Source organism: Talpa europaea (assembly GCF_964194135.1).
Source record: "Talpa europaea genome assembly, chromosome: 4".
Taxonomy (NCBI): domain Eukaryota; kingdom Metazoa; phylum Chordata; class Mammalia; order Eulipotyphla; family Talpidae; genus Talpa; species Talpa europaea.
Window position 1 is genome coordinate 14,282,876 of NC_140070.1, and position 12,232 is coordinate 14,295,107.

The 12,232-nt window shown below is 35.9% G+C and overlaps 1 protein-coding gene across 5 annotated transcripts in view; it reads right to left on the reverse strand.

The window, feature by feature from the left end:
• The window catches only part of CLCN3 (chloride voltage-gated channel 3), a gene marked incomplete at both ends in the record, with an annotated part of 62,633 nt that overhangs the window by 8,577 nt on the left and 41,824 nt on the right, over window positions 1-12,232 (reverse strand). For all 5 annotated transcript variants that reach the window (XM_084232308.1, XM_084232309.1, XM_084232312.1 and 2 more), the window contains 3 exons: window positions 4,221-4,619; window positions 7,191-7,377; window positions 10,282-10,827. In XM_084232308.1, coding sequence (XP_084088434.1) covers window positions 4,221-4,619; window positions 7,191-7,377; window positions 10,282-10,827 — 1,132 coding nt within the window. The remainder of the gene's footprint in view (window positions 1-4,220; window positions 4,620-7,190; window positions 7,378-10,281; window positions 10,828-12,232) is intronic.

The following is a 12,232-nucleotide window of genomic DNA, read 5'->3' on the forward strand; positions in this document are numbered from 1 at the left end:
GGCTTTCCAAGACAACATCAAACAGGAACTTTCAGTTTTGTTTGGGATAAATTAACCTGGGTCTGATGAGCCAGAGGAGTTCAACTGAGGGCCCTAGACACAAGCTTCAAAATGTGGCTGTGCCCACAGGAACTAAGAAAGAAAAGGCAGTAAGGCTATCTATCATCTTTCATTTTGATTCCATGAAATCTGGTAGTAACACATTCCAAAAACATTCCTCCGGGATCTAAAACTTATTCACCTGTAGTAATTTTAGAAAGCAAATATGTATCTAAATTCATAAAATGGTTATCAACTACCTGAGCAGGCATGAAGTTTTACTACAAATAAGTTAACAAAAGATTGGTTCATTTACATGCTGGCCATATAATTAAGTAAACTCTATTGTAAGATCTAGGATTGATAATATTCCTTTGAGAGGGGAAACCATCAGCAATTTAGTTCTCTTAGGTATACAAGCTAAAGTTTTATTATGAACAAAAGATCTTAAGGGAGCAGGAGAAAAGCACAGTGAGGGAAACTTGTCACTGCACCACATATCTTTCTGATTGTGTTCAATATGTTGATGATATTCAGGTTTTCATACCTTAAGAGTCCCTTGTGCAACTTATAGCTCTTATTAAATAAACAGAAATGGAAAAGTATACTTTTATACTTTAAGGTACAAAATAGGAAAGATGATTACACTCACTATTAAATATGGTTGGTTCACTTTAAATAAATCTATAAAACATTCTGCCCCACCTAAAATGCGGAGGAAATGTCTCTAAAGTAAGACTACACTGTAACATAGTAAACCATTGATGGGACAGAATTCACTGCTAGAGGGAGTGTATAGTACACCTCTACATAGTGCTATCTGAAAATACAAATGCTTTCTCTTCAGAAGTTCACTTCTGTAATTTATATTATCAAATATAGGAGGCCACAACTTTAATAACATCAAAAGACTAGAACTAAATGTCCAAGGATGGAGAAGTAATTTCAAGACTCATGATGTAGGGAGGGCTGAAAATGGGGGGGAGGGGGTGATAAAGGAGGGAAGCACAAGAAACCATGGGTATGCTTTTGTAGTGCCAGAGCTCATCTGACCACACATGAGGGGAGAAATTCTATGCTGCCAAAAAAAATTAAGAAGGATGTAAAAAATTGGTACTTCATTAAAATTTTTTTTAATTATTTAAAAAAAATCATGACATATCCCATGGCACATCTGCTAAATGGAATACTGTGTAACTGCAAGAACACAGAATGAAGGAAATTACACACTGACATGGGAAGACATTCAAGAAAACATTGTTTAGTGAAAAAAACAACATAACTGGACAACATAATGCTTAAAAAGATGAAAAGTAATCTACAGATATACTTACATAACTATAAAATAATATCTACAAACTACATAAGAAACCAAGGACTTGGCTGCCTAAATAGAACTGAACTTGTGACTATGAGGTAGATATGTTTCTTACTGTAGTCTTACAATCTTGACTTTCAACTGTATAAATCTACACTTAAATTAAAAAACAATTTTTAAAAGGTAACAAAAATGAAGTTTATAAATAACATTGTAGAAAACTTTTTTAAAAGCTTGAGTTTTCCCATCCTAGGATACAGTATCTAGTATATTTTTTGTCCTTAAATAAAGTATTTTATAAAAATATAAATTATATATTGTATTTAGTATAGACACAGGCAATACTAGTGCACAGGGTCCATATTTTCCATTTAAAAACAAGCTTTACAAATATGTTAATAAATATTCCAAGTGTGTCCAAAGAGTGATCATATGGGGTCTCCCTGGTGGCGCAGGTGGTTGAGGGCCGCACTGTGAGGCTGTTCGCAGCCTCTGCAGCGCGGATTCGATCCTGTCTGGCCAGCGAGAATCCCACATGGCAAAGCAGACCTCTGCTGTCTTGCCCACTACTCCCCTCAGCAGTGTGTTTCAGTCAATCTGCCTATTCTGTTCCCTGCTCTGTCTCTGGTGAATCTTCTCACCCTCCCGCGCATCTGGCCTATACCCCAGCACTTGTATTAAAAAAAAAAAAAACTTAAAAAAAAAAAAAGTGATCATATAACTAACATTCCTTATGACATATTTCACATATCTGAAATACCCCAATTCCCTTAACCTAAAATTATTGTTACCCAAATATTCTATTTCTTAAGACAGTAACAAAAATTTTTTAAATAAATCTACAGAATCAGTGAGACTATAATTCTCTACCACTTTCTCCTTTATCTCTTAAAAATTGGCCTATTTCCTTTAAAATTCTATGCAAATTCCAAAAATTTTTACTGATCAGCTACTATGAAAACCAAAAGACAGTGAATCTAAACAATGGAATTCCTCTGACTGTAGGTTTAGCAAACGGTAATAGCTTATTAGTTTGGGCACAGCCAAGTCTAACTACACATTTTTCCTGCTTGGACAAGTATTATTCTATTCTCTAAAGCAAAACCTGGAATGATGAGACAGCTAATCTAAAATTGGACCCTCACCCTAAATGGAACAGGTCATTCTCTCGAGACTTTTTTTCTTTTCTTTTGCTTTAATAGCTCTTTTAAGTGGAAATTTTCCAGTTTGAGAAATATTCCCCATCCTCATTTATACAGCCTAACCTCCCCTATCAAATGGCAGAAGAATTGAAATATTTCTCAATTCTTTTGCAGTGACCACAGAGATGAGCTGGAAGGGAGACCAGGGGGTCACAGGAATGACATTCGAGGCAGGTCAAAAGCTGGACATTTTCAATTCAGGATACTCTACTAAAAACTGAAGCACAACAAAGCAATGACTCAATGAAAATATCACCATCATCTCTGAGGGCTGGGAGGAAAGGATTCAGATTATATATAAAAACTTAGAGCCTTCTTGGGCCTCATGAACAGTCTAAGACTATAACATAGGGAGAAAATGGATTTCAGAGGAACACCTGGTTGCTTTTTCCTCAGAAAAAGTTTATCTCCAAGAAATAATATAGTATGGTTAATGCCTTTGAACTACATTTTCATGAATATTGGCATAAAATAAGGCTTACTTTTCAACCTGGCATTGACCAAAAATAAAATCTCACTGTTGATTTTTTCACTTTAGACAGTACAAGTTAATATTATAAATTTAAATCCAAAGAATCTGGCAAGAAAAAGACTAAGGAAGATGAAATTTTCAAAACTTGCATACAAATCTACTATTTTATTAAATAAAAGATGTGTTTAGCTGAATGCCCTGGCACTGGCTTAGTCCTTGTTTTGTTTGTTTGTTTGTTTTAAGATTTATTTATCTATTTATATAAGCACTGGGTACAGTCAGAAGCGCAGGAGGTTGAAAGAATTCACCAGAGCCACAGCGGAGAGCAGAACAGCCAGACTGACGAAGTACACTGCTGAGGGGAGCATCGGGCGGCAGAAGTCTGCGTGCCATGTGGGAACCTCGCCGGCCGCCGGGGATCAAACTTGCGCTGCAGAGGCTGCGGTCAGCTTCGCAGCCCAGCGCTCAACCGCTGAGCCACCAGGGGAGGCCCTTGCTTAGTCCTTCTATTACATGCTATTATAAATAATATCAAGTTAATAATGCTTTTATGAGTGGGATAAGAAAGAATCTGGGGCCTCCCCGGTGGCGCAGCGGTAGAGCGCTGGGTTGCGAAGCTGCCCGCGGCCTCTGCGGCGCCAGTTCAATCCCCGGCTGCTCCCCGGCCACTGGAGGAGGGTCCCACATGGCGCGCAGACCTCTCCTGCCGCCCGCTGCTCCCCTCAGCAGTGTACTTCGGTCCTTCTGCCTTTTCTGCTCCCCGCTCTGGCTCTGGTGAATTCTCTCACCCTCCCGCACTTCTGACTGTACCCAGTGCATGTATAAACAAAACAAACAAACAAGCAAGCAAATAAATAAAGAAAAACATGCCTCTATTAAAAATAAATAAATAAATGAATGAATAAATAAATAAATAAATAAATAAAAGAATCTGACTCCAATCTCTGGTAACAATGCCAAATCAGAAAATAAAACTATATTCAGAAGAAAACAAACCAAAGAAGCATTAATTTCCTTTACTAAAGAAGACTCCAAAGAACATTAAAATACATATCATGCTCCCATAAATCCAACCAATTAAGTTTTATTCCTTTCCTTCTAGAAATCTGTATTTATTATCTAGCTACCTAGGTAATATTTATCAATAGATTTAGATGTATATATGTGTTTATTTTTTTAGAAAGGGTACCTATTGCAATTGTCAGGTCTCTTCTGAGGGCAAATCCCACTAATCTCTGAGATTCCTTTGACATTATGACAGGGAAGCCATTGTAGCTGGTTTCATTAATCATGTTTTCTATATCATCAACTGTCATATTGTCCTGTGTGAGGACAGCTAAGGGAGGATCGTTCCTTCGAGGTCTCATGACATCAGCAGCCAGGGTTGTATGAGTGAATTCTTCTTTTGCATCCAAGAAAGGGTATCCATTTAAGCGGATGTGCGCTTCATAAATGCCTTCTCTACCAAAGGCATCTCCAACCCATTTACTGGTCATTACTGCAGCCATAAGGGGGACAATATATTCCAAGCCTCCAGTAAGCTCAAAAACAATAACCACCAGTGATACGGTCATTCTTGTCACACCACCTGAAAAAAAGTAAACACCACAGGTCAGGAAGGACTGGATCTTCATTAATAAATGTTGATATAATTTATGTACAAAGTAATCATACAAAAAAATGTAAACAGAACATAGTGAAAAGCATTATCATCAAAAACTACTACTCTTAGCACAAGTATCACTATTTTAATGAGGTCTAGAAAAAAAATACCAATCTGCTTTGCTTAAAACACAGAAGAAAATTTAATATATATTTTAAAACCCCTTTACCTCATACAAAAATATCATGATTAATTAAAGCAAGTTTTCCATTTTGATTTATTACAATAGCAGAGACATAATTTCACCCTTATAAAAGCTTTTTATTAATTCTTCAGAGCTATCTTGTTTACTATCAATTTACAAATTAAACTCGCGGGTAAAATATTATTTTAATTCACTTCTCTCCTTTAAATCTTTTCAAAAGGAGTAAAATACTTTGATACCTTACAACTTACATTAACCGTGTAAGGAATATACCCTCCCTTAGAACACTCATCTATTCACTTACTCAAGTCACCATCTCTATGCCCTGATGCCTTCCTATCCACATATGTCCACCTCAGCTGTAGCTTTTGTCCCATGTCTCCAACTATGCACACCCTATCTTGTCTTGTTTTCAAACTGTAAATAGGCTGGATGGCCCAGTGTCACAGAAAACAACACACACTTAAAAGCAAACTTCTTTTCTCCCCCAATGAGCTCCCAGTCCAACAGCCCTAACTACAACACTGGACATCATTCTTCTTGATAGACAGTCACCTTGGTTCATCACTTTATTCCAGGATCTAGACTCACCTAGTATATTTAATTTGTTCTGCAAAGTATGTCTGTGATTCCCTTTCTTAACATTCTCACTGTTACCAACCTAATCTAGGTCCTTAAGACTTTGTTCCTTAAATTAACACTATTTTATCTTACCTCCTTGACTCCAGGCCCCATTACCTTCAATCCACTTTATAAGTCATGTTCCCAGGTTAATCTTTCCTAAGTACTACTTTCACCATGTTGATCCTTTGCTCAAAAACCTACCAGGGCTTGCCAGTTCATACTGTGTTAAGCTTAACTCTTCCTTTTTGTTTTTTAACCTAAAAATAGAAGGGAGAAAGAACCTACTATATATTACATATCTACTCTATGCCAGGCATGTTCTAGTCAGTTAACAAAGGCTTTTTCTTTGTTTTTTAAGCTAAGCACTTATTTTACTAGCACTGTGCATTTTATCTCATATAATCCTCAAAACAACTATAGTAGATAAGTACTTAGTATTTCCACTTTATAGAAAAGATATTGAAAAATCAAAACATCAAGTCATCAAGCTAGAATGGCAAAGTCATAACTCTCCACAGATTCAACCAATTCCAAACACAAATTCATTCTGATACAAATCATTCCTTTCCTTAACCTGCCTCCTCCTCAGCAACTCAACTTTGTTTCCCAAAAGTATCCAAAATGCACACTTAACTTCAATAGCTTCTTCAAAGCCTCATGAATACTAAACTTATTCCTACCCTAACTCTTTTGTCTTTGTATTATTATAATCTTCAACAAAGTAGTCTTCATTAATTTCTACCAGTCTTTTAAAATAAAGTTCATGTTCTAGCCTTCCTGAATTACTTCAGTTCTTTCTTCCTTTAGATTTTATAAACTTAATCAGTATTGTATATAATCATTATATATTGCTCACTATTATTTTTGCAGTGTTGGTTTTGTCTCCCCAACTTGATCATAGTTGAGGCTGAGTCCATGTTTTATACCTCCTTCTGTATTACTCACTGTTCCTAGCACAGTGTTAAATAGGAAGTGATACTTAAGAAATACCTGCTACATTGAGGAAAATGATTCTGTCCTTCACTTTCATTTGATATTATACTTTTGTTGATCAGTTATTACTTTTAATCATTTTGTCAAAATACAAATAATTATTAAGCCAAATAATTATTAACCAAATAATTATTAACCAAAGTTTAGCTGACATTTAAATACAAAAAGAACTAATTTTATGTGAGACAATAAATGGAATCTTAAGTATCCAATGCACGTATTTTGTTATTCTGAAGTAGTTACTTTTTCTCATTCCATTATAAATGCCCTATAGATGGAGAAGGGCTTGTGATCTTGTACTGGGACTAGCTAATCACCGCAGCAGAGACCAAAGTAAAGCTATTCTTAAGCTTCTCTAGAATGCTGCTCTTAGGAATCACTCTACGGTAAACCAAGATCACAATGAAAAAACTAAAAATCTCCACAGACAGGATTCAAACTTTAAGCCTATGTCATACTAACATGTTTTCTAAAGCTTTTCTAACATGCTTTTCTAAGGCATTAAATAATACTAAAAAGATACTACTATTAAATTTCTGCATTAAATGTTCAGAGACAGGTAAAATGAAAGCAAGTACTATAATATCATAAATATATTATAAATAGCACTACTGCTTCATTTCCATTAAAACATGACCGACCCTTCTCCTCACCCCCTTGTGAGCAGGCGGGTTCTCACTTGCTCTTCCTCAGATTCACAAACATACATAAACAGACAGACATGGTTACATTACCTAGGCATGCAGCAGCACCAACCATAGCATAAAGGCCTGGTGTAATGCAATCAGCCCCAACCTCACACCACTCCTTAAAGATAAACCAGTCGTGGTGATAATATGCAAGCTGTTCCACGGCAATCCCCACAATCCTTCCGGCGATCGCTCCTATGGCCATGCTGGGGATGAACAAGCCTGAAGGAACCTATAAGAAAAGAATTCTTAAGGAGGTGGAGAATCTCCATTACCTGTTTGAAATTTACATACTATGAATTTCTTCCTAATACTTTTGCATTTATATGGCAAAATTCGAGAACAAATAAAACTACAGCAACATCTTGTTATTAACCATTCCAAGAATTCAGTTACAAAATAACAAAACACATTCTCTAGACCAAAGAGAAAACTCAAGGATTATTAATTCTTTATTTTAGGGGTTCCTTAATGCCAGTCCCTAACAAAATTTTCATTAGTCCATGATGAAATAGGGAAAAAAGGACAATATAAAATATTCTTTAAACAAAACAATGTATACAACACCATTATACTCGTCAGTCCCTTAAAATAAGAAAGCAAAATATATTTTTCCTAAAACTAAATTCAGTACTATCACTGAAACCAAGATTATATACTTTCTACATATTTGTTGTTTATCAAATGACAAATATGAGATTCCATTCCTTTTAAGTGGTACAATGCAAAATGCAAAAGTCCAGTATACTTTTAGTGACATGAGTTGACCAAAATAAGAAAATTATTAATTAAATGTAAAGAGGATAATAGTAATAATAAACAAAGTAAGCAAGATCACTTACAAAATGCTGAAAACTAATAGCTCTAAACTGCTTTGAATTTAAAACAAGCAGAAAGCAAAATGACAGCATGTTGTAGAGTGGGACGGGAATCAGTAAAAGGATATTAAAATAGAAGAAATCAAAATATGTTTTACATTCTCCTGCCAGTGAGGATCCTTCAGCCAGAGATGAGGGTATCATGGGAATTAAAGGCCTGCCAACTGCCTCCAGCTTCCTGTAGCTCAACTGAGGGTAAAAAAGTTGGGAATTTACAGAAAACCAACTTACTGTAGAAACAGGAGCTTTAACAATTCCTTAAACTCGATTTGGTAAGGAAAAAAAAAAACAGTAAAACTCCAAGACTTTAACTACTGATATCTAGTGGACTGAACATGGAACAGAGAACATATTTCAAAAACTACCAACACTTCAATTTCAATTTCATTGAAACAAAACTATCAGTCCAATTTACATCTGTAAAATCACACAATCATTCACGAATATAAATTACTATTCAACATTACATGAACTAGAGTGATAATTTAAAGATCAAAGATTTGCTGATATCACTTCATAATATAAATCACTAACAGTCATATAAAAAAATATTTGCTGGAAGATCATTAAGTAATGTTATTCTTGCCTTTATAAATTCAAGAGAAGTAATGTCCTAGGGCATAAGACATAGCTGCCTTTAATCCTTGATGGAAAAAGGTATGGTGCTCATAGACCTAGTAAAATCCTTGATGTAAAATTGCAGTATTCATAGGCCTAGTAATTTAACTCTGAATCTGCAGTGTCCTTTTAAACTAAAACTTACAGTGAGAATAGGCAGAATAATGGCTCCCCAAAGATATTCATATCCTAATTCCTAGAACCTGTGAATATATTATGTTACACAGCAAGGAGGAGTTATGGTGATGGACAGAATTAAGGTTGTTAATAAGCTGACCTTAATATAGAAGATTAGCCTGATCTAGATGGACTCAAAGTAATCACAACCGTTTTATAAACATAAAAGGAATTTAAAAGAATTAGTAAAAATGATGAGATTAAAGAAAGACTGGACCAGTCATTCATTACTGACTTTAAAAACGGAAGAATGGGGACTCGCTGGGGGCCAACTTGTTAAGCTCAGTGCTGTCACTTCCAAGGCCGGAGTTCAATACCTGCCCAAGGACCTAACCCACTTATAGTGCAGCAGACCTCTCCTGTTTTGCCTGCTGCCTATCTTAGCAGTGTATTTCAGTGGATCTGCCTGCCTGTTCTACTCCCCACTCAGTCTCTGGTGAATTCTCTCATTCCCCACAACTCTGGCCTACACCATAGCTCTTCTGCACAAAAATAAATAAAATTAAAAAAAAAAAAAGAACAATGCAGCCATAAGCAAAGGAATGCAGGCAGACTCTAGAAGGCTGGAAAAGGCAAAAAACAGACTCTCCCCTCAAACCTTCCATAAATCCCTGTTGACACCTTTATTTAACCCAATGAGATTCATTTTAAACTTCTGATTCCAGAAGTGTAATATTATACATGTATTTTAATATATAAATATAAACATAAAATATATATCAGAATATATAATATTAAAATATGCTAATATATTTGTGGTTTTTAAACCTTAACACTAGGCTGGTGGTAATTTATTACAGCAATAATAGGAAACTAATACAAGTGGTTTTAAAACATCATTCCCAGCAACAGGTAGAGTGTATGTCCCTCCCCCTGTACCTGAGCGGGTTTTATGACTGCCGAGACAACAGAATGTAACAGAAATCATACTGCATGACTTCTCTAGCTGGTTAGAAAAGTTCTTATGGGACACTTGCTTTTGGAAGCCTGAGTCACCTCTTAAGAAACAACTACTCTTGGTCCACCATGCTGAGAAAAACTGCACATAATAAAAGATTTTAGGAACTCAGGTGTTCCACCTCCAGTTGTTTGCATCTTCTCAGCCCAGGTGCCAGACAAAAATGTATCTCTATGATGTCCAACCATGGGCATGTCTAAAGACAACTGTATGAGAGACCACAAGCAAAGTAGTCTCAACTGAGTCTTCCCAAATTGCTGACTTAATATCCAAAGCAAAATAAGCTGGCTAAATTTGGGGGTAATTTGTTATATAGTAATATCATGTTCAACAATATATTGTCAGGAATTCTTTTTGTCATTACTTAAAACTAAACACAAAATATAGTAACGTTTTTGTCCTATGTTTGAGACAAACAAGTTTAGATAAAAATTTCATTTCTTATTCCACATACAAGTTTTGAAAATGCCAAGATGACTTCAGTATCTTGGTACTTAGTACTTACCTTGATACCAAAAGTGAATACTGTCATTATGATTTTAAATATGAGTGCTAAGCATAACTGCCATATAGCTGAATATACTCCAAGACCTGCTGGACGATCGGGAATATCATCAACAATTTTACTGGCGTTCATGTCATTTCTGTAGTCACAAAGAGAAGAGGATTCCAGGGGACCACAGTCTGTAAAAAGCTCTTTAATCAGTTCACTGGTGTTGAGCCTCGTATATGGATTAGGGAAGGCTATCACAGCAGTAATGGCTGCAACAATAATGACTTCAAGAACAGGATACTTTCCAAATTTGGTGGATTTGCGTCGACGACACCAGGCAATATTTGCCCTAATGAAAAAGGCTCCCCAAAGCCCTCCAAATACCCCGAGGAGAATAAAAGGAAACAGTTCAAAAAGGTACCATGGTGTATGATACTCCACATAAAAAAGAACCAGACGGCTATTACCAAATGGATTGATGGATCTCAAAACAAATGCAGCCACTAAAGCAGCAAAAAATGACCTCCATAAAGTTTTAAGAGGAAAATAATAGCTAACCTAAAAAAAAAGAAAAAAAGGAAAAATTAACGTTATAATTTACAAGTTGTTGCTGATATAATTTGAGTAGTAAATTTCATAGCTCTATTTTCTGCTGCAACTAAAATTTACATGCATAGCTTTTATTGTGACAAAAAAATGTTTTAACCACTTTGGTTATAATGTCATTACAAATTCACAGTAATAGCTGACTGTAAGTGCTTTGTAATTATTTTAAATGCCTAGCATTATTTTATTTTCAAAATGAATTCCACCTCCAATTCATTCACAGTAGTTAAGAATAAATATGCCATCACCAACTTCTGTTAATTCATAAAGTATTTAATTTGCCTGTTTTATGTTAAGAAAAAAGAACACAAACAAGTGGAAGAAAAAAAATTAAATATTCCTAGTCACATTTTTGTGTAAATGTATAAAAAAAGGAAAAAAATTTTTGATTTTTTTTTTAAAAGATTTTTATTTATTTATTTATACAAGAACTGGGGCACAGGCCTGATGTGCAGGAGGATGAGAGGATTCACCAGAGACAGAGCAGGGAACAGAACAGGCAGACTGATGAAATACACTGCTGAGGGGAGCAGCGGGCATTGACAGGAGAGGTTTGCTCACCATGTGGGACCCTCGCCGGCCGGCCAGGATGGAACCTGTGCTGCACTGGCTGCGGACAGCTTCACAGAGCTGCGCTCAACCGCCTGCACCACCAGGAGAGGCCCAATTTTTTTTTTTTTAAGATTTCTTTATTTATACAAGAACTGGGGTACAGGCCAGAAACATGGGAAAGTGCAAGAATTAACCAGAGACAGAGCAGGGAGCAGAACAGGCAGAGCACCAAAAGCACTGCTGAGGGGTGCAGCGGGTGAGAAAGGAGAGGTCTGCTGCACCATGTGGGTATCTCCCTGGCCAGCCGGGAATTGAACCAGCACTACAGAGGCTGCAGACAGCCTCACAGCACTGCGCTCGACCTGCTGCACCACAGGGGAGGCTCAGAAAGGAAAAAATGTTTAACCACCAAAAAGAAACAAAAACAAAATAACCCCACTGAAGTGACTAAAATTATTTCCTTAAAAAACTGCAACAGAAATAATCACACAAGAAAAATTATTCAAAAATGGGATCAGTTAAAAGTTTTGTTTTTTTTTTTTTAAATACAGGCTGCAATTTAACCAGCTAGAATAGATTGTTACACTTTCTATTTAGTCAAATTCATATCTGCTTACTTTTAAATGTGAACAAAGTTATATTTTAAATAATCACTAATATCTGTACACTATAGACTTAAAAAAGTTTTCCCTCCAGGTGTAGACACAAGGGACATCTATAATTTCTTACGTTTATGTCACTTTTTTTATTAAGAGTAAAAAGTATGAAAATAAAACTGAAAACTTAAAACACACTCTACATCGAT